Source organism: Budorcas taxicolor, chromosome 21 (assembly GCF_023091745.1).
Source record: "Budorcas taxicolor isolate Tak-1 chromosome 21, Takin1.1, whole genome shotgun sequence".
NCBI classification, from domain to species: Eukaryota; Metazoa; Chordata; class Mammalia; order Artiodactyla; family Bovidae; genus Budorcas; species Budorcas taxicolor.
The window spans coordinates 21,283,223-21,306,302 of record NC_068930.1 but is presented as its reverse complement, the minus strand read 5'-3'; the positions used below and the strand labels follow the sequence as shown (position 1 = coordinate 21,306,302).

Sequence of the window (23,080 nt, the reverse complement as noted above, 5' to 3'; positions counted from 1 at the left end):
CTGAAGGAGATCCATTCGCAGACCGGGGGCAGACATGCTGGTCCATGGGTGGCTTCTGCTTCACGGTTGCAGAGGGCAGATGAGTTCCCAAGTCATGGGCCACTTGCTCTCAGCCACGTTCAAGGCCTGCAGCAGTCAAGCCTGTGACCTCCCGAGGCTGGGGGTTGGCAGCTGCCCTGGGATGCCTGTGTGTGCTAAGTCGCTTTAGTCATGTCCAACTCTTTGCGACCCCATGAACTGTAGCCCACCAGGCTCCTCTGTCCATGAGATTTCCCAGGCAAGGATACTGGAGTGATTAGCCATTCCCTCCTCCAGGGGATCTTCCCGACCCAGGGATCGAACTTGGTTCTCTTATGTCTCCTGCATTAGCAGGTGGGTTCTTTACTACTAGCGCCACCTGGGAAGCCTGGGCACTTAACTCCTGAGATTTGGAGGGAGCATTGAGGAAAGGCCCCCTCTGCACTGCTGCCACAAGACTTGTCTGAATCTTCCAAGGCTTGGGATTCTTGCTGCCGAGGGAGGGAGAGGAGATGGAGGGTTCTGAGACGTGACTCAGGCTCAGCAGCTGGAGAATGGGGCCCTGCCCTCCATAGACATTCTCCCTTCTCATTCTGGACTCACTGTGGCCGAGAGTCAGAAGCTGGGGAGGAGGGTGGGAAGCTGGTGAGAGCACCCAGCTCAAAGTTGGACTTAAGGACCCAGGAATGTATGGTTGTCCAAATGGTTCTTTTGAGTTTTCTGTAATATCTTATGGAAAAATGCAAATGAACTTTTTGGCTAGCCCAATATATACTGTGGGCTTACCAGATGGTGCTAGTGGTCAAGAATCCACCTGCAGTTCAAGAAACGAAACAGATGCAAGTTGGATCCCTGGCTTGGGAAGATCCCCGGGAGAAGGAATGGCAACCCACTCCAGTATTCTCACCTGGGACATCCCAAGGACAGAGGAGCTTGGCGGGCTGCAGTCCATGGGATCACAAAGAGTCAGACACAACTGAAGTGGCTTAGCATGCACAAGAACCCTGAGGCAGCTGCCAACCCCCAGCTTGGCACGACTGAGTAACTGAACACACAGTGTATACTGGAGCCCTGCCTTTGTAGAGGAGCGTCCAGGAAGTAAGGAGCCTAGAGAGTCATGGTCTCCACTGTGAGGATGAGGGCTGGAAGCTCTGAAAGGGGGCTTGATGAGGCCATACAGGTTAAGTCCAGGATTGCAGGCCTCCTCCTGGTCTTCGATTGGTGATGCCTGACTTATGTCTGCGGGTGTGGAACTTGTTGAGGCCAGTCTGCTAAGGTGAGCATCAGTCATCAACTGGCTGAATTCTTGCCCCACTCATGTCAACCTATTCTGCTGGTTCTCAAAGAGGTGTCCTGGGCAGCCAGCAGTACCAATATCACCTTGGGAATTTGTTAGAGAAGGCAAATTTTCAGTCCTCAGCCTGGACTTCCTGAACAGGAATCTCAAGAAGAAGGGCTGAGTGATCAGTTTTCATAAGGCTTCTAGGTGATTGTATTTTCATCCTGTTGCAATGTTGTTGGAGGCTGGGGTTGGGGAGGGGTCTGAGGCCAGAGAAGGCTTTTCCATAAAAGGCCTTGCCACTCTGACCTGTCGTGGTGTTCTGGATTTGAGCCCCATTTCAACCACCAGTTGGCAATTCCTGACTTGGCCCTCATTTTCCCTTCATCAGTAATGACGAAAACACCAAAACACACATGGTTTCAGAGGATTTGAAGGTTTACAAACCTTTGCACATAATAGCTCCTGTAGCAGGTAAGTGGAACTTGGGTTATATGATACTCCTCACCCATTTTACAGATGAGGAAACTGAGACTCAAGATGTTTTGTGAGGTGGGCAAGCCCATAGTGGGGGAGGAGCCAGGTCCTGATCCAGGTGCCCTTGACTTCCTACTCCTGACTGACCCCTGCGGGTTCAGAGGTGCAGGCATGGCCTTAGGAAGCTACTATCCTGTTACCACCCCATCTCCACTCTTAGCCCCACCAGGGCGCTCATCTTTTGGGACCTGTGTGTCATCAGTAGTCACCTGGGAATGATTGTGCAGCGCTGAGCAGATGGTCTCCCTGGAGAGGTCCTGACCTCTCATTTTCTCTTGGTGGGGGACCCTTAGCCTTCCCCTTCAAGGCCAAAATATCCCATTCCTCAGAGGCCGGGAAACAGCAGCAAAGGGTGTGAAAAGGGAACCCATTTTTAATTCCCTTTCTGTAAAGATAGGGGCAAAGCCCCGCAGCATGTGGTAGCTCCCCAGGCACCCCATGGCCCGGGAGCCTGCAGGGATGTCTTGCTGAGAGGAAAGAAAATGCTGTGTCAATGCTTTCTCCCACAGATCCCGGAGGGCAGGTCATCTGGGACACAGCAGGGCTACCAAGAATTCTGATAGGAAAAAAAAAAAAAATTGAGTAATCTGTTATAACAAGAATCGCCCCTCCCACCTCCGCTAAGCAAAACGCTAACCAAGGCCTGGGAGCCACATCCCTCTGTTCTGGTCCTGTGTCCCCTAGCCCTGGGGGGCAGTCTGCCCTGGTCCTCTGTCTTCAGTGTTCATTTTTTTGACGAGGTCATTTGAGACAGCGCTCTTTCCTGGCTCTGTAATGCTCTTCATAAAGTGAATGCAGGTATTTAATGGGCTTCTGCCTGTTGAACGATGAATGGAAAGGTCGGTGAGTAATCTCTGGCTGGCTCCCCCCGTCGTCAGCCCACTTCTTGTACGATTCCTTCGAAGCATTCTTTCCAAATAGGTGGGAGGGCTGAGGTCACAGCTTCGCTTCCTCCTGGCTGACAGACTTTAATTAGGTTGCTAAATTAGCCAAGATCCTAGCAGTCCTTCTCTTCCTCTACACAGACCCTGGTTCTGGGGAGGTCTCTGGACTTGATTTTCTTATTTCATTGGTTTCTTTTTTTTTGTTTTTTTTTTTTGTCTCTCAGGGGAGAGTGATTCTCATGTAGAGGCTTCCCCCTAGATCATTTTAACTTCCACTTCGTGGATTCTGTCATGAACCAGACAGTTTGCTATAGGAGCATTATAGACATCATAACAAAAGCCAGTGTGGTGTGTCTGTGTATGTGTGTGTGTGTGGGGGGGGGGGTGTTGGTGTTCATTCCTGTCCACAGGTGAGGGCATTGCGGCTGTGGACTGAAATAACTTTCCCAAGCTCCAAAACCTGCAGGGAGGAGGAACCAGGGTTCAAACCCGATTTTTGGTCACCCAGAACAGCTCATGGACCCACAGCATGCAGACATCACCTGAGAGTTTATCAGAGATGCCGAGTCTCAGACCCACTTGAGTCAGGAGCCGTGCAATGCCCAGAGGACTCTTGCGCTCAGTACTTATAGCCGGTTATGCCTGAATCCTGGGTATTAAAGACCACTGGCTCTGGTTTCCCAATTTCCAGCCGAGGCAGCCATGGTTTAGAGAGCTTCGAGGCTAGTCAGCTAGAGCCAAGATTTGATTCTGGGTAAGACTCAAATCACTGCGTGTTGCCCATTTTTACAGCCAAGGTAAGATGCTGGAGCTCATCTGGCCCCACTGTGGCCTCCAAGGCAGAGCTCCCTGCCCTGGACCCCTGTTCTCCCCAGACCCCTGGGCCTCTAAGGAGAGAACGAGCACCCGAGACTGACCTGGCTGCTCTCCCCTGTCCCCTCCCGCAGACGTGCAGCATATTAAAAGGAGAGACATCGTGCTGAAGAGAGAGCTGGGTGAGGGAGCCTTTGGAAAGGTCTTCCTGGCCGAATGCTACAACCTCAGCCCCACCAAGGACAAGATGCTCGTGGCTGTGAAGGTAATGTTCAGAGGGACGTGGGCCCCAGGAAGGAAGAGGGGTGTGGCTGCTGGCCATGGGGGTGGGAAAGAGAGGCTTGCTCCATTCTGGAAGATGGTTTCAATGAACGTTATCAGATGCAATCAAAATGGTATAAACTAATGTAATCAGATGCGCTTGCTCCAAGGTTCATGAAGTTTCCTCTGGACCCTTTGGCTTCAGAGGTCACGAACTGTGACACACAATGGAGGGCTGTGCCCGAGGTGCAGCTGGAGGGATAAGCGAAGCACATGATGGACCCTGGTTTTATTCTGGAGGGCCTAGGCTCATCCCTGTCCCCTGCTGACCCTCTTCCGTTCTCAGGGACTTTACAGGATGTCCTGTCCATGCCCAGAAAGTCATCTGATCATTTCTCCCGAGTACAGTTGCATGAGGGGTGGGTCGCTCATGGAGGCCCGGAGAGCCGCTGCTCACAGCAGCAAACGTCACAGGGAATAGGAGGTGGGCTGGTGGAGGGGTCAGGTGCTGAGCCTACGGAGGAGAGTGGGTGGGGTTGGAAGACATGCTCAGCTACCTCCTTGGGATCCAGGTTCAGCCCCCAGGGGACAGCATGCCTGAGGGCTACTGTCTCCTGGCAGCTGCTTACTTAGGTCCAGGAACCACAGGGTTTCTGTGTTGCTGAGCCAGCTGAGCAGATTTGCAGCTGGAGTCGAATAGCCTGGGGCAGTAGGCAAAGGACTTTGCTACTGCCAGTTACCCTCCCCCACCCTTGCTCCAGCTTCTGTCAGTCAGCGTTGGACAAATCTTTAAACCCGATTGACACAGACAAGAATCAAGTGGCCTCCCTGAGGCACCCGCAGGTCTGGGGAGCCCTGCTCTGGAGCATGGAGTGGGCTGTGCGGGGGTGGGTGTGGTGAGCAGGCCTCTGAGGCTGGAGTGAATTCTGCTCCCTGGACAGAGGACTGGGAGCTGAGATACCCTCCCCATGAGAACTCTCACCAGGGCCTTGAAAGGCCCCTCTTTAATACTGAGGGCTCTGACTAAGCTGCTCTCTTGATGGAAGCTGAATGTTTCTGTGGCTTCGGGGATCTCTGTCCGGTGTGTCTGCAGAGGGTAAGTGCCCTCTGTAGAGGCAGACAGTGATGTGTGGGCTACAGGCATAGCATGGGAATCAGAGGCCTGGGTTGGCATCTAGCCATCACTGATTAGCAGTGTGACCTTGATGTTTAATCTCTTTGAGCCTCAGTTTCATTATCTGTATAATCAGTTCAGTTTAGTTGTTCAGGCTGACTCTTTGCAACCCCATGGACTGCAGCACACCAGGCCTCCCTGTCTATCACCAACTCCTGGAGCTGCTCAAACTCATGTCCACTGAGTCAGTGATGCCGTCCAACTATCTCATCCTCTGTTGTCCCCTTCTCCTCCTGCCTTCCATCTTTCACAGCATCAGGGTCTTTTCTAATGAGTCAGTTCTTTGTATTAGGTGGCCAAAGTATCGGAGCTTCAGTTTCAGCATCAGTCCTTCCAATGAATATTCAGGATTGACTAATAGGTGATATAATAGCTCTTCTTTACAATTTTTGTGTTTAAATTATATAAAATGAAAAATGTTTCGTATACTGCTTGGGATACAGTAAATGTTAGGAATGAGTCATTGCTGTTTGTTTTTGTCAACATCGTTATACTTTGTTTTTAAGGTTCTTTTGATCATTTTGTTGTTTAGTCTCTAGGTCATATCTGACTCTTTCACGATCCTATGGACTGTAGCCCTCCAGGCTCTTCTGTCCATGAGATTTTCCAGGCTAGAATGCTGGAGTGGGTTTCCATTTCCTCTTCCAGGGAATCTTCCCAACCCAGGGATCAAACCCACATCTCTTGCATTCAGGTAGATTCTTTAGCATTGAGCCACCAGGGAAGCCCTTTGTTCGTGTACTTATTTATTATTTATTTTTGACCATGCAGAAGGTGAGATTTTAGTTCCCTGACCAGGGATGGAACCTGCGGCCCCTGCAGTGGAAGTTCAGAATTCTAACACTGGACCGCCAGGGAAGTCCCAGCATCATTATTCTTGATGTTGATAGTAGCCAAGTGTGCTCAGACATGTGACGTATGACCTGCCAAGCTTACATTGACCATCTAGAATAGGGGTTGTTGAACTTCTTCTCTAAAAGCCAGATAATAAAAGTTGTAGGCTTTGAGGACCATAGGCGCTTCCTTACAGCGACTCAATTCTGCCCATGTAGTGGGAAAACAGCCTAAACCATACATAAATAAATGGGGGTGGTGGCTGTCTTCCAATGCATTTTTATTTTTTATAAGAATGGATATTGCCTGTCGACCTCTGCTCTAAAAGATAAATAAGGAACTAGCGTATTGTCCCAGAAAAGGCTAATGCCTATTATTGTTGGCTCTCTTAACGAATAAACTTGCTCAGTGTGTCTCCATAGACGTGGGGTGATCAGAGGAGCAAGGGTGTCCTTAAACTGCTTGGACCAGGAGTGTGGACTTGTCCCTACACTTAGAATCTACCCTGCCCTAAAATTTTTAATTTATAGGATGACACTCCTCTACTGGGTGTTCCAGCATTCGTCTGGGGATTGGTGAAGGAAACTGAGCAATTTTGTGCTTAGAGCAGGAAATGAAATGATGTCGTCAACCCTGGGAAGCGTTTCCCACTGTGTGTTGTGGTGTTAAAGGGCAGTGCCCAGACTGGGTAATGCAAAAAATGTGTTTCTGTTTTCACCCTTTTAAAACAGTTTCCCTTCCTCCTTGGGTCTGGGAACCTTGAGGAGATGAATGTTCTGGGATTTTATGCCATTTGCTGCCTGATGGAGCTGCCCAGTGCCCAGCCCCTGGAGAAGATGCTCATTTTCTCTGGAGAACAGCCAGGAAATGGTGCTTCCTGCTTCTCATCCTCTCTAGATTTTACTCCTTTCTTCAGACTCCTTCCCATTGAGTCTGTTCTTAGGTTGAGGCAGAGTAATTGTGGACATCCAGAGAACACATCCAAGAATAACCCCAAATTAAGGTTTCCCACAACTGTGGTTTTTAAAGCAAGATTTTTTTTTTTTGCCCAGCAATTGCTATGGTGGAAACAAAGAACAGAAATCCCAGTCTCTGTTCTGAAGACTGTTGGGGAGACAGCAGGGGAATGTCCATGAAAGAAACAGAGCAGAACAAAGCAGTGTGATTTGTATGTATGTGCGGTGGAAGAGTGACATTAGAAGTGCTTGAAATTTTTGATATTTTAAAATAAGTGGTGCCACCCTTAAATAGTTATTTGACAAGCAATAGTACTCTTGCCTCGAAAACCCCATGGACGGAGGAGCCTGGAAGGCTGCAGTCCATGGGATCGCTGAGGGTTGGACACAACTGAGTGACTTCCCTTTCACTTTTCACTTTCATGCATTGGAGAAGGAAATGGCAACCCACTCCAGTGTTCTTGCCTGGAGAATCCCAGGGACAGGGGAGCCTGGTGGGCAGCCGTCTATGGGGTCGCACAGAGTCGGACACGACTGAAGTGACTTAGCAGCAGCGGCGGCAGACTTACTCAAAAGAGTTTCCTCTGACAAACAGCTGATAAGAATATGAGAAAGGTGTCCAGCATTATTCATCATCAGAAAAATGCAAGTTGAACCAGAATGAGATACCACGGTACGTGAAGCAGAATGGCTAAGTCGCAGCGCCAAAACAAACTGCTGACGAGGATATGGAGCAATTACAAATTTCATACTCTGGTGAAAGTATAAAGTGGTCTAACTGTTCTGAGAAACAGTTTGGTATTTTAGAACATTAGCATCTGTGTGACCCAGCATTTGCACTCTAGGTCTAGACCTGACAGGTTATCTATCTGTCTATCCATATAACTACTTACCTATGTGTCTGTCATCTATATCTGTTGATCTGTCTCACCTGTGTCTATCTATCTATCTATTTAATGTATGCATCTATCTAATCTATTTATCTAGTCTCTCTACCTACCTACCTGTGTATATATCTATCGTCTGTATCTGTTGATCTCTCTGTCTCACCTCTATCTATCTAATTGCCTACTTATCTATGGAGAGATATGTTTAAAAATGTTCATAAGCACTCTTTATAGCAGCCCAAAGCTGGAAACAACCCCAGTGTCCATGAGTAGCAGCACAGACAAATAAATGCGGTATATTCTTTCAGTGGGAGACTCTTCAACGAGGAAAATGAATGAACTACAGCTACATGCAACAACTTGGAAGAATCTCAAAATCAATGTTGAATGAAAAAAGACAGATACAGAAATATATTATATATGCATAGATACATGTGTGATTTCACTCATTTAAAAGTAAAAAAAAAATAAGTAAAACTAAGCTCTAGTGTCTGGGGATATGTGTAGTTCTTCACATGTAATAAAATGTGTTTCAGCATATTAATAAAATTTGAAATTGAAATATCTCCACTCTAATAAAAGAAAAAGGAAATGGAAAGTAGCAAAACACCAAGACTGGAAAAGATGATGTGAAATGACTCTGAAGGTGTTGGGAAGTGTTGAGAACGGTGAATGTTCTGGCCATCTAGATCCTTCCCTCCTATCCAACTCACAGCCCCACTGACACCCAGAGCTGGGAGTGAACTTGAAACTTGATGTACATAGATGGGAGACTGGAAAAGGAAATGTCTTCAGATTTGGTGGGGGCGGAGGAGATCAGAAAGGAAAATTCCAGCTCTTCTCATTGCACTATGGATGCTACAGGAAGGGTCTAGGCAGCCACCTGCCTGGCTTCAGGGACTCCTTGGCAACCCCGTTTCCCTGAACCAACAGTTGGCAGCAGCAAGGAACCCCTGCTCCCTCCCATGCCCCTGGCTGGTGAGTGACCCATCATGAAGTTTCCCAGCGTTGAAGAAGATGCTGAGAGGCACACGAGAGTCTCTGAACTGATTTTCCTCCTCAAGATTCCTCTCTTGGCATCTCTTTCCCAATTGTGTCAACCCCTGGGGACCTGGGCCACTTGCAGCTCTGGATTCCAGTTGCCAAAACAGACCCCTTGCCAATTACACAGGAACTTTAGGTTTAATCTGGGAGAGCTGGAAAGCCCATCCTAAAGGTGGAGAAAGAACTGGCAGAAGAAGAGGTGCAGGAAGACTAAGAGAGACAGCAGTTGCTTTGTGCCCCATCTCCCGAATGTGTAACTCCTTTCTGCCCTGCCGTGTAGGGCACCGGCCTTAGGGATGCCGGCTGGCACTCCTCGAGAGCTGAGAACGGAAATATCCGATGGCTGCCAATGGCGTCCAGACTGTGTGAGAGAATGATTTACAGAGATGGAGAGTGGCCATTTGGCTGGCCCCAAATTTGATCTGCTTTTCCCTCTCATAAATCCAGGGTTCACATAAATCTTCGTATTCTCCCATCCCACCCATGCTGGGTTCCTTTTTTTCCCCTCTTCTTTTGCTTCATGAAAATAAATAAATCACTGGCAGTCATCCTATACATACCCACACCCCAGCTCATGCAGCTCAGGACCTGGGTCACTGAGAGAGATTTCCTTTCACCGTGACCCTCTGCCTTCTTCTGTACCAAAAAAGCTTTGCACACAACTTTGTCCTGGTTGGATGTGAACCCAAGAAAACCTATGGCAGCCTTTATTATCAGGTAGCTTTTCTGAGAAGGCAGCCAGAGGTGAAGCAGAAAGCACATGAGATAAGAGCTGGTAAAAATCAGCAATGGACCAGGGGCCCTCCCACATCCCTTTGACCTTGGCCCGCCCTCTAAGCCTGGCATCCTTGTCAGACCCCTTTATTCTGCTGACAGCCCACACTCTTCACCTTTCCTGACCCTCTCCTCTGCCCTTTCAGATCCTTTAATTTCTGTGCCCACCATTCCCGTGGGGACCTGCCCATTGACTTAATTGATCTGATAAATTAACTCAAGCAGGTAAGCTGGACAGGAATGTATCCTGGATGTCATGCTCAAGCTGTTACTTCTCGAATGATCTTTGGCAAATCATTTCCCTGTTCTGGACCTCAGTTTTCTCACCTATAAAATGGGAAAGCTGTATGAAGTGGCTTCCAACACTGTGGTCAACACTAGGATCATTTATTCAACAGATTTTTGGTGAAAACTCCAAGTGTTGAAAAGAAGAAAGGGTGGTGCTTGTTGACATTGGAGTGAGCTTTGATCACTGGCTGAGAGACCATGGCCCTAGAGGCATTGCCACTGAGCTTTGAGACCTCAAAGAAGTCTAGCATCAAGAAATCACTGTGGTCTAGTTAAACTCTTAGCTTCTGTCATTTAAGATGTGTGAATGTGTGCTGATCCCCAAACAGGATGGAGCATCAGTTTTTCCAGAAGTGAGCAGGTGGAAACCAATGATGATATCTAGGGCCCTTTTAAAGCTGTGAGTCCATCATCTCTAATGTATGCTAATGACTGATGGAGGTTTGATGGGCCCCCTCGATACAATTTTCACACATTCACATTCCTGCAGCGCTGTAAGCCAAGGCATCCCTGTAGATTTCAGCTAATGGGAGTTGCCGTGGCAAGAAAAAGATGTCTAGCTAGGGAGGTTTTTCAATAGTAGCATCATCTATGGAGGAACTTAGCCTAAATAACCAGAAAAGGCCAGAAACTGTCAGAGGGAGTGAAAACCAATCTCCTGTTAGATTCTCACTACCCTGAAAATGACATGTGAAGTGCACACCCAGTCCTTCATTGCCTCATGTCCTGTCTCTTGGGGTCACTAAACTGTCAGCTGAAGCAAGTGGACTTTTGGCTCCAGTTGCCTTCTGATCTCATGGGGAGGGGAAGGAAGGCTGAAGGCATTTGTGAGCACACCTGCCCAGGCGGCTCCTCCTGCAGGAATGACCCTCCCCTTCACAGTCCATCGTTTGCCATGGCCGACATGCCTGCACCCCCAGGGCAGCGCCCTATTCAAGATCCCTTGGATGTGCTCTGGTGTCACCCTTCCCTTTGGGTCTTAGAAAGTCCCTGTTCACCGACAAACTTCTTTTAAGTCTTTACTGAGTTTGTTACAACATTGCTTCTGTTTTGTGTTTTGGTTTTTTGGCCACAAGGCATGTGGGATCCTAAGTCCCCAGCCAGGGATCGAACCTAAGCCCCCTGCATTGGAAGGTGAAGTCTTAACCACAGGACCACCAGGGAAGTCCCGGATAATCCTTTTGAGCATTGCTCTTCCATTTATCTTCCTGGGTCCCAGGGCAAGGGGCCTGGTCTCGTGCTTCCCCTGCATACCGGATTCTCCAAAAGGGGCCGAGGTGTGACATTTACATGGCCGCCGGCTGCCCACCCTCCCATCCTACCCTGGGACTTAATGGGGTAGGCCAGGTCTGTCCCAGGCCCTAGTCCTGGCTGGGTCCTGGGGCTTCTGCCCATTGAATGCCATTCCCACAGCTCTAGTCTGCCTTACCCCCCAATGCTTCCATCTAGAAGGAGGACGAAAATGCCTTTATAGAAGCCAAGGTGTTCACGTGCATGCATGTGTGCTAAGTCGCTTCAGTCGTGTCCGACTCTTTGTGACCCCACGGACTGTAGCCCACCAGGCTCCTCTGTCCATGGGATTCCCCCGGCAAGCCTACTGGACTGGGTTGCCATGCCCTCCTCCAGGGGATCCTCCCCATCTCCACCTCACCAGGGGTCAAACCCCCATCTCTTATGTCTCCTGCATTGGCAGGAGGGTTCTTTACCGCTAGTGCCACCTGGGAAGCCCTGTTGTTTCTCTACAAATATTCACTTCATCACAATCTAAAATCAAGGAAGAGAAAGAGTAAGGAAACTTAATTATGTTGTCAGCCTGATTTCGGATGGGCTGTGGGTATAGGCTAATTTGCAAAGTTAAAACGACTGGGGACAGTGGTTTCCCCACTGTTTGTTTTAATTGTGAGACCATTTCTTCGAGGAAATCTTTGGGGATGGGGGTGGTCAGGTATCCCACCTCCCAGCTCCCCACCTCCTCTGTCATTCACATTAATCTCAGAGGAAGCCTAGGACTTCCTAGCTGGCAGATGTGACATAGATACCAGAAAGTTGGCTTCTGTTTCTATAAGGTTCACAACGCTGAAGGAAGCACGAGTCAGGCCTGGCTTTTGTGACTTAGTCTCATGGTCTTTAAAGCTCGATTAAGATCTTACTTGTTGGGGATCAGCATTGTGTTTGGGATGGGCACCAGCTTTCTTCCCGGGAAGGAACTAGACAAGCCCCGGCCTCTAGTTGCTAATAACCAGTGTCCCATGCTGTTTCCAGGCCCTGAAGGACCCCACCCTGGCAGCCCGGAAGGATTTCCAGAGGGAAGCCGAGCTGCTCACCAACTTGCAGCATGAGCACATTGTCAAGTTCTACGGCGTGTGCGGTGACGGGGACCCCCTCATCATGGTCTTCGAGTACATGAAGCACGGAGACCTGAACAAGTTCCTCAGGTACGCCAGGATGGCCACCCCCTCCTGTCACCCCCATTGAACCGCTGGGTCGTCTCTGGAGCCAGAAGTCCCGTTGCTCCTCCGAACACTTCAGTCTGGGTATTAGAAATGAGAGGCAGCCTTTCATTCTTCTACATTACCTCCTGAGCAATTGGATGCGGACCTTTGCCCCTGATTTCTCGGGAGAGAAGTTGAGGATGCTATGAAAAGTAACCTGCACTCTTCTTCCCGATTCTCAGCAAGACTGAGAAGAAGGGCGAGGTCTGGAATGGCTCCAAGGAGGGATCCCCGAGGGGCCGCCAGCATGTAACTTCCAACTTTAAGATTCTAAAGGGCCAGTTTTCCCCCTGATGTTCTGAGCAGCTTTCTGACTTCATGTCTTATGTTCTCGCTTGCAAAGTGAGGCTAGTCCCTACCATGCCTCCTGAAAGCCTCCTTGTCAGAGACTTTTTGATGATGAATAAGAAAGGACAAGGTTACAAACTCATGGGGAGACAGATGGTTGAAAAAAAGGGCAGATTTTCCCCCAGATAAATTTAGAACTGTGCTATCCAGTACAGTAGCCATATATGGCTATTTAAATTTAAATCTACAATGACTAAATTTAAGTAAAATGTAAAAATTCCTCTGTCTCTCCAGACACACTTCAAGTACTCAGTAGCCACATGTGATGAGTGGCTACCATATTGGACAGTGTGGTACAGAGCATTTCCATTAATAGAAAGTCCTGTTGGCTGGCACTGTTCTATAAGGATTGGATTTTTTTTTTTTTTTGTAAAAAGGGTTTCCCCAAGCCTGGAGCAAGATCATCTGGATTTTGAGAGGCTCTTGATAGAGCTTCTAAGAGACTGGAACCCCAGCCAGAAGTGCTGGATGGAGTTACAAATAGGGGTTGGGAAGATGTGAAATCTAGCTTCCCTAGAGAAGATAGCATCTCACCAATAGAGCAGAGTTAGCATTTCTCTGCCTCCCACACCTGCTGTCTCCAATTACTGCCCAGATGTGGAGGGAGCAAGCATGTGTGAGAGTGTGTGCAATCCAGGGTCTCATAAAACATATTGAACACTCAGGCCCTGGATGCTTTTAGGGTGTGGTCTTTGCATAGCCAACTTTTGAGTTCTGCTGAGAATGAGATTTCCAGAGCTCATGTGTGGGTTATGGTAAACTCTAGCATACTCCCCTAAACCTGATGAGCATCTCCTTGAGGTGGGACATTCAAATGAGTGCTATGCTTTGAAGAGGAAATAGAAGAGGGTAGATACCAGGTTTCCAAAACTGGCCCTAGAGGATTTGAAAGTATCTGTAGGATGTTCTAAACCTCCTAAACTTGATTTCATGGTGAAATTTACTCCTTTCCTGAAGAACTAAGCCCTTAGCATGAGACAGACTTGGGTTCATATCCTGGATATGTCTTAGTGATGTAACCTAGAACAAGTTATTAACTCTTAATTCTCTCCTGGAAAACAAGACTATTCATAACTGCTTCATATGTTTGTTGTTATAAGTATTCAGTGACTATATTTGTGTAAAGCCTGGACAAGTGTTCAACCAATGGCAGCTATGATTAAAATTATTGCAATATTATTTTATCAGACCTGTGAATCATGATAGTTTCTAAAACAAACAGCATCTTTTCTCAGTACTTGAGATCTTCCTCTTCCTGTGCTTCTATTCTTCTGAAGTCAAGGGATATGTTCTGTTTTTCCATCAAACCCTCCTCATTGATTCAATGGTACATTCAGACCTAAGCAACCCCACCAGCAAGGCTAAAGAGAGGTCCTGAGTACTGCTCTATGTCCCTGTCATGCATACTGTACGGGAAGAGGAAGAAAAAGAGGGTAGAAGGTCCTTCCTGCTCTCGCATCTCCCAGTTGGTGGGTTTTAGGGAATCCAGTGCATTCTTCCAATAAACTGGAATGGAGCTTGTCTGCTGGTCCATCTTCCTTGTGAGCTAGTGCAGTTGCTCTCCTCTAGAGGCACGAGGGAGGCAGAGCCCACGAGGGAGGCAATGCCCACAGGAGATAATAAAATGAACGTGTTTACATTTAATGGTGCCTTTCAGTGGAAATTGGAGAAGCAATAAAACAGGCCAAGGCTTCTCTGTACAGTGGGGCTCCTTGGCTCACAACTTCATAAATAAAGGCCTGGGTGTGGTTACGGCTCACTGGGCTTCCTGGAGAAAAGATGAATACTAAAAGTGACTGATATGACAGGGCAAGGTGTTTGGATAACACATCTGGGCCATGATTTGGGATGCAAATCATGGGAGCTGTGGCTCCCAGGTCTTTGCCTAGGGTCACAGGCTCTCTTCATCCTGTCCTGCCATCCACGGAAGTTGCCCAGTCCTAGGCAGGGGAGCGGGGAGGCTAGGAGTGTCGACTGAAGAGCAGTGCTACCCACAGTGTGGACTGTATCACTACTGGAAGCATCATGCCTGGGAGCTTGCAGGAAATGCACTGAAAGAGCTCCACCTAGCCAATCAGAATTGTAAGGGGCAGGGCTCAGGAATCTTTTCAACAAGCTCTCTGAATGCTTAAAGTTTAAAACCCTCCTCCATAGTCACGTGTCACCCATGCAGCTGCTGCAAGACTTTGGCCAGATGATGTCCCTCAGTTTCCTTATCTCAAAATTGGGGGGGGGGGATGATTAAGGCAATTAGTACATGAGAGATACATAAAGCTGTGCATGGAACGTAGTCAGGGTTATGTAAGTGTCAATTATCATTTTATTAATTACTCTGTAGTAGACATGAAGGAACTGGGAAGCCCCTGGATGGCAGTGAAATATCCAAAAGAGTACGTTCACTCCTTGATTCATTAAAACGAGTCTGCCGTCTTCTTAGCTGGTAATCTTCATTGTCACATTTCATCCTAATCAGGCTCACATACATAATGGAGTTTGGGGTAGATAGAAATAGGCCACAAGGAGGCTGAGAAAAGAGATTTCATTTATCTCTGTGGTGCATTCCAGAGACGAGGAAATCAAGAGGGCATTTCTCCTTGATCTGAACTCTCTCTGCTCCCTCCCTTCTCCTCCTACCCCCACCCCTACAGGGCCCACGGGCCGGATGCGATGATCCTTGTGGATGGGCAACCGCGCCAGGCGAAAGGCGAGCTGGGGCTCTCCCAGATGCTCCACATTGCCAGTCAGATCGCCTCCGGCATGGTGTACCTAGCCTCCCAGCACTTCGTGCACCGGGACCTCGCCACCAGGAACTGCCTGGTTGGAGCCAACCTGCTGGTGAAGATCGGAGACTTCGGCATGTCCAGAGATGTCTACAGCACCGATTACTACAGGGTAAGGGGGCCTCCCCCGACACAGCATCCATGGCCCAGCTAGCACCTTGCTCACATGTCTCCGTCATTGTCCATTAACCCTGTTACTCTGGAGCACACACATACACTCCTGTGCCCAGGTAGACACTTGATGCTTATCCTTTGGCCACGCCTGCGTCTCTACATACCTGTCAGTTTTTCTCTTGATAGCTTACTCATCCCTTCTGCCTGGATAGGAATACATGACTATATCCTTACATTGCAATGACATACGCACTATGTTCTTATGTCCATCAGTACTCATTCTTCATGTAAACAGATACCAATATATACATATATATACACATATATATGCATATATCCCCCAGTGCACACATGGACAAGCTCAACTCGATGCTACATTTTAACATCTTTCAACGCGATTCCCTACCCGGCCTCACCCACAGCACATTATTGTTCTTTAACATTATCTGGTGACCATATAGGCTCATTTGCAAAGACAGATCTCAATGAGAAGGCAGAACCCAACACAAAGGATCAAAATGGTTAGTGTGTTGCTGAGCAGAATTATCCAAATGGTATAAGAAAGATGAGTGAAGGAAGCAGGTTCTCATTGCCAGCTTTGAAGACAGTTGCAAATGGGCCTTAGGGGAAGCTGTTTGATGGTGAGAGGAAACACTATGTTCAACTTTACTTCAATACAGTTTTCTACTTTATAATAATAGGTATCTTACTTTGCACCCCCCACATTTTCCCCCTTAATATTTGAGAATCTTTTTCCCACGGATCATGGAGTGATTCTGTCAATGTTATTATTGCCAGGGAAAGGACAAGTGGGCATGAGTGGCATTTTTTTTCCCAAAGGAGAAATGTGGGTGCAACCTGTATACAGAGATAAAATGACTTCTGCATATTGATTAGAGAAGCAGATGCTTCAAGTATATGGGAGATTTACTTTAGGGACTTTGAATGGATGAGGAGTTTGGATGGTGTGTAAGGAGAGGGTGGCGCAATGTTTTGGAGGTCGAGAGACAAGGCAGCAATTTCCCTCATCTTCTTTGTACGGAATGAATGATCATATTGTGAATCAGAGGACCCAGACAGGGCTGTCTTTTTGGCCTGAGCACTGTGGGTCAGGAGGCTGGGAGTTTGGGACTGGCTTCTGCAAATCAACTCTGGATGCTCATGATGGCTTTGCTTAAAAAACCTTGCCCAGACATTATAATGAATCACTCAAGACACTTTATCTTATATCTTTTTAACTTTTAATTTTGCTTTGGGGCATAACCAATGAACAATGTTGTGATAGTTCCAGGTGGACAGCAAAGGGACTCAGCCATACATATACATGTATCCATTCTCCCCCAAACTCCCCTCCCATCCAGGCTGCAACATAATATTGACCAGAGTTCCCTATACTATACAGTAGGTCCTTGTTGATTATCCATTTTAAATATAGCAGTGAAGACACTTTATTTTAGCCATAACCTGGGGGAAAATGGAATATTTGAGAAACTGCTTTTGTGCCTAAAAATTGACATGTTCACAGTATAACTGAAAGATGGCAGATGATAGACAGTCATGAGGATATAAAGCAAAGTAGATTGAACAGTAGGGAAGGTAGAATGTCAGCAGAAAGCTACCTTCTGCTGACAGAAGAAACCCTTCTTCTGTCTAGCCACCTGCCCAGTCTTAGCATCCCTAGATTTGGAAAAAGAAGCATAATGTAGTGGTAGGCATAGACTGATGGGCAGGGCAGACCTGGCAGGAAATATCAAAGTGGAGTCTTTCTTTAGCATCTAGACCAATTTTTTCCAGTTGTTTCCAAGAGAAGCATTGGTGTGGTTACCAAGGGACCATGGGTCATAGATTTCGTGAGTCTAGCTGGAGCTGGCACCATTTAATTGCCTCTGCACTCCATGTAATGGGGTTTGCTGGCCTGTCTGGCTGAGCTCAGATTTATGTTGGTGTTGATAAAAGCTAGGGATGGATCATTTTTTTCTGTGTGAGGCAGATTTTGATTAGACCAATCTTGGGATCTTAGGAAATAGTATCTGAACAGCATGTGTGCAACCTCAGCTTTCAAACTTACTTTAAGAAGTGCACTTAATATTTCTCCATTCTGATTTTAAAAAGAGAGAGAGAGGGAAAGAAAGAAAAGATCCCATCTCCAAACGATCTTGCTTTGCCCTGACTTAAACAGTTGTGAACTATCACTCTTTACTCCCAGGAGAGTTACAAGAAGTAAATCTATCTCACTTCTGTGGGCTCTAGGGCAGGTTGGAATTCAAGAAAGGGAGTGAGATGGGAAAATGTTCTTATACTAGGTAGTCACAGTTCCCTTTGCACGAGGGCTAAGCCAGATAAGCAGAGGCCAGCTGGCTTGAAAATGTATGGTCCCAAAGAAGTATGAAATTTAAAAAGAAGAGCTATTGCAATCCAAGACCTTCCTCAGTGTCTCCTGTGGGCTAAGGCACTTTAGTGATGTACAATTCTTTGAGACCCTGTGGAATGTAGCCCTCCAAGTTCCTCTGTCCATGGGATTTTCCAGGCAAGAATACTGGAAGGGGTTGCTATCCCCTTCTCCAGGGGATCTTCCCAACCCAGGGATCAAACCCGCATCTCTTATGTCTCCTGCATTGGCAGGCAGGTTCTTTACCACTAGTGCCACCTGACGAAGAATCCGCTGGCAATTCAGGAGACTTGGGTTCTATCCCTAGGTTGGGAAGATCGCTTTGAGGAGGAAATGGTGACCCACTCCAGTGTTCTTGCCTAGGAAATCCCATGGACAGAGGAACCTGGTGGGCTACAGTCATAGTCATGGGGTCCCCAAAGAGTCAGAGACGACTTAGTGACTAAATAACAACATTGCCGTCAAAACACAGTGCTCCATCAGAGAGCTACAAACTCCACTGATGGTGGGTAGATATTATACTCGCCATATTCAAAGATCAGCTGTGTCGTTTCTTCACGTTCAGATGCTCACAATGCTTTAATATGGACACAGCCCCACTCCCACTTCTGTAAAGCAAGACTTGCCTGAGGTCACATCAGTAATAAATTAGTAATAAACTAGGAAGTCTTATTATTCATACTGGATGACATTGAGGTGACAGAGGAGTTCTGTATTGGGTGCAGTCTTACCTGTGTTCACAGCCTAACATGGCCATTAACCGCCATGGAACGTCAATGTGTTTTCCTGAAACCTTTATATAATCGTCCCATTTTTCAAACAAGGACAAACATAGTCTCTCAATTGAGTTGTTTTTGATGTTCAGAAAGTTAATATGCATAAAGAGCCTGGAATACACTTCTAACTGGAGAAATTATTGTTTGTTTTCCTTAGTTCCCATCACACCCCAGGCAGGAGAACCTCAGGGATAATCTTACTTCCCGGTGTAAGTTTTGGGTCAGAGATAAGGCCCTCCTGACCGCTGGAAATTAAACTGGGATAGCACAGCTTCCCTGAAGGAGCAGATCTTTATGTTGACCACGTAGGGAAAATTTCCCTCCCAAGGTTTCAACTTAACCAGAAATACTGGGTCATCAGTATTTGCCTGTTCTTCTGGTCAGTGTTTATAAGGTCCTGCTCGTGAACCTTAGAGCCAAGCCCATGTTCAGGTGATTTATGAAAGATTTTTGTTTGTTTGTTTGTTTGGTACACCAGTTGAGACTCCAGGGGAATGTGGTGATTTATTAGATAGCAAGAACACTTAAGTACTGTCTCTGCAAGCTGACACCCAGGACAGGTTTGCACTTCTGCGCTACTGTATGTTACTGAAAGCTACTGGGTCTAGGAGTTTGCTGGTTTCTGGTGCCTAACACAGCTTCATGCATGTGTGCTAAGTCATGTCCTACTGTTCGCGACCCCATGGACTGTAGCCAACCAGGCTCCTCTGTCCATGGGATTCTCCAGGCAAGAATACTGGAGTGGGTTGCCATTCCGTTCTACAGGGTATCTTCCTGACCCAGGGATGAAACCGCATCTCTTATATCTCCTGCAACAGCAGGCAGGTTCTTTGCCACTAAGCCACCTGGGAAGCCCGCCTTACACAGCTACATGCATAGCACTCTGGCGAGTGCGTATGTTGTGTATGTGTTTGTATGTGTATATGTGTGCTCCGCTGCCCAGTGTAGATTCCAGGATGCATTTAGGAGGGCAGAGGAAGTGGAGATAAACTTCTCCTTCTAGTCTTCCTTTTAAATTTCTTAACACAAAGAGGTGCCATCTGGCTCGTGTGCAGATGATATGAAAGTGATGCACAAAGGTGAACTACCTAATTTCCTGTTACATTTAGAGAGAGAAAAACAAACAGCTCTGCCCCAGAGTGAGTGCCAGAGCGATTTGTTCTGTCTTCTTAAGACTGTGCCCCACGACAGATCCCTTTTCCTTGATGGGTCACTGGCTCAGCCACTTCAGAGATTGCCTTTAAACAGGCTTTGACAAAGGTGGGTTTTGAGTACCATTATATCTTTCTCAGAGTATCAGACAACACTACAAGTTGAGGAGTCAAGTCTGGAATTAGGAAAGTCCTAGAAGAAGAGGAGGTTGGGGTTTCCAGAAAAGAAATATTTTCAGATGTTTTGATTTGGAAGGGAGATGGTATGTTGATACAGGAAGAGTGGTGGTGGAGGGGCTTCGTGCCCCAATCTTACTGAACCAGAGGGCCAGGAGAGTGCCTTCCTATTCACTTTGCCATCCTCTGTGCCTGGCACAGGATCTAGAACCTGGCAAACACCCAGTAAATATATGAATCAATGCATGGATGATGTCAGAGTGGAAATTCAGAGTGCAGGAAGCGGATGAAGCCAGACCAAGAAGAACCTGAATAGGCATCACTTTTGGGAGGGTTGGGGGGCTTCCATGTTTTGCAGAGCTGGGAGTCAGGATCCAGTCAGCAGGCTCCCCAGTTAATTTCATTTGTTTATTTTTGGCTGTGCTGGGTCTTCACTGCCTCACGGGCTTTCTCTTTTGTCGTAAGCCAGGGCTTCTCTCTAATTGCGGTGCACAGGCTTCTCATTGCAGTGGCTTCTCTTGTTGCAGAGCATGCGCTCTGGAGTATGAAGGCTTCAATAGTTGCAACATGTGGGCTCAATAGCTTTGGCTTCTGAGCTCTAGAGCACAGGCTCAGTAGCTGTACATGGGCTTAGTTGTTCTGTGGCATGTGGGATCTTCCCAGATGAGGGATCGAACCGTGTTCCCTGCATCGGCAGGCAGATTGTTAACTACTGGATCACCAGGGAGGTCCTAGGCTCTCCAGATAATATCTAGAGTAGATCCTATGTATTCCAGCTGCAGCTAATAGTGACAGAGGTGACAACCAGGATGGCAGCAGCAGGGGATCCGTGGATGAATGGCTCTGCCCTTGAGTCCCATCTGATTCTCCCACCTCATGCCTCCCCACCCTATCTCGTAAGCCCTCCCACTCAAACCAGCTAAAGAAGAAGTGCTCATTTTACACATGCTGATTGTGGCGCTTTGCACTTTCTCACCAGACTCTTAGTGCTATGCCAGGAAAATAAGAGGGTCTTCTAAGACCTTCCAGGTAAGTAAAAGGTCAGACATTGTTAGTCTTCATTCTATAGCTAAGCCTTGATGGGGGCTGGTGATGTCTTCACGGCTTTGAGATTCCTCAATGATAAGTCAGTGTTAGAACATTCCTACAGCCTTTGGATGATTAATTCACCATGTGCATTTGCTAAACCTGTCCATGCTGGTTTATTTCCCCTTGTGCCAAATCGCATAGCCACTGAGGAGGTCTATGTGTTAGAGACAGGATTTAGCACAATTCCCTATGTGCAAGGATGAGGAGAATGCAATCTTTATTCCCAAGGGAATTGAATTTTCATAGAGTGGGACTTCCCTGGAGGCCCAGTGGTTAAGACTACGCTTCCACTGCAGGGGTCTCTGGTTCAATCCCTAGTCATGGAACTAAGATCCCACATGCCACAGAGGTGGGGGGAGGGGGGGCAAAAAAATTTTTTTTTTCCTTAGGGAATATAAAACAGGAGGAAAATTTGTAATTCCACCGTGATGCAATAGGATGACCAATTTCAAAAGCCCATCTAATTAGATGGATGATTTGGATCTTGAGACAGTCAGTGGGTTGAATTTTAGGAGGAATGAAGATGGCTTGGAAATCAGCAAACTGAGAGAGGGATCTAGAACAGTGTATCACTCAACCAGCCAAACCTAAGGTATATGAAAGACACATGGAAGGAAATGTTCATGAAGGGTGGGACCACGGTGGCAGCTCTTGAAAGGCCAACTGTTCTGACATGGGTAGCTGCAGGACAGCCTTGGGAATCTGTCATCTGTTTTAGTGTAAATGAGGCTATGTGAGGACGAGCCACCAGGCAGTGTCATGTAGTAGAGACCACTGGGACCTGAGGCCATAAGGCTGGACGTGCCGTGGTCCAGGGGAGAGGCAGTAGGGCTATTGGCCGTGGTGGTAGCAGCGGAGTATGGAAGAGAAGCCATCGGAATCAATGGGGCTGAGAAAGGTGAACTCAAGGCCAGGGCCTGGGAACTCAAAGCCTCTTGCTCTTTTGAATCGTCGTAACCTTGAAAAAGAATAACAGTGAAACGAAGGGTCAGGATAGATTTTTAACAAATGCATCTTTTAGGCCACCTAGTCCATTCTGCGTCCCTGGAGTGTTAGAAAAACAGATGAACAAATGCCAAATCATTCAATTTTAAAGAAACATGAAGCTGGAAGCAGCCTTAAATGTCATCTATTTCACCCCTGTGGCCCCAGGCAGAGCAGCTTCAAAATCATCCCCGACAGATGGTTTGTTTGCTCTATTCCCCTGCATCTCCTGGGATTCCACTGGTTCCTCCTTATTCCTTCCAGCTGCGCAAAAGGAAACTCTCATCGGTGAGAGATTTATCCTTTTCTTTCTAATTTGTAGCACCCTTCAGAAATGGGAAGTTCTCGGTTATGTCTAGCCTCTACCTGCTGCAAAACAAGTTTATCTTGTCCAATATCCTTAGAAGAGATAAACACAGATTATATTCTAAAACAAACATTAGAACACTCAGGAAAATGCTAAGTAGATGCTCAGTGAGACCAAAATGGCCTGGTATGTCTCATAGGTAATTGGTTGTATTTTATCTGTTGGAGGGGAATCAATGGGATATAAATCTCTCTGTCCCTTGACATGCCAATATATATGTATATATATAATATATCCTTTTTCTGAGAGCAGTTTCCAGGAGTCTCCTCAATTTGGTTTCATCTCCCTACAGTATTGAAATCTAGCTGTTTTCTTTTGTCAATGACAGTGGTGCAAGCATGGAATGGATGTTATCATAGTCAGCCTGATCTCCATGAGGACAGATATCGATTTAAAAAAAAGGACCAGGGTGAATCCTCATCAGAAAATTTCAAGAACTTGAGGCATGTTTGTACAGGAGCCCATCCTCAAGGGAAGAGAAGAAAAGGCAGCGGGGTATTGATTCACTCCGTCTCTCTCTGCTTCTATGGTTGGCTGGCATGGTAGCTTCTTTGTAACTTGACAGTGGAGAGCATTATAATAGACTCTGTCTAGGTTCCCTAAGTATAAAGGGTTGGTTTTTTTTTAATGGCAAACTGAATATATAACATATAAAGATACATAA

The 23,080-nt window shown here is 47.0% G+C and overlaps 1 protein-coding gene across 1 annotated transcript in view; it reads left to right on the top strand.

Annotated features, from left to right (window-relative positions):
- The window catches only part of NTRK3 (neurotrophic receptor tyrosine kinase 3), a 414,336-nt gene that overhangs the window by 350,906 nt on the left and 40,350 nt on the right, over positions 1 to 23,080 (top strand). Inside the window, exons 13-15 of the mRNA XM_052659381.1 lie at positions 3,666 to 3,796; positions 12,012 to 12,184; positions 15,238 to 15,481. Coding sequence (XP_052515341.1) covers positions 3,666 to 3,796; positions 12,012 to 12,184; positions 15,238 to 15,481 — 548 coding nt within the window. The remainder of the gene's footprint in view (positions 1 to 3,665; positions 3,797 to 12,011; positions 12,185 to 15,237; positions 15,482 to 23,080) is intronic.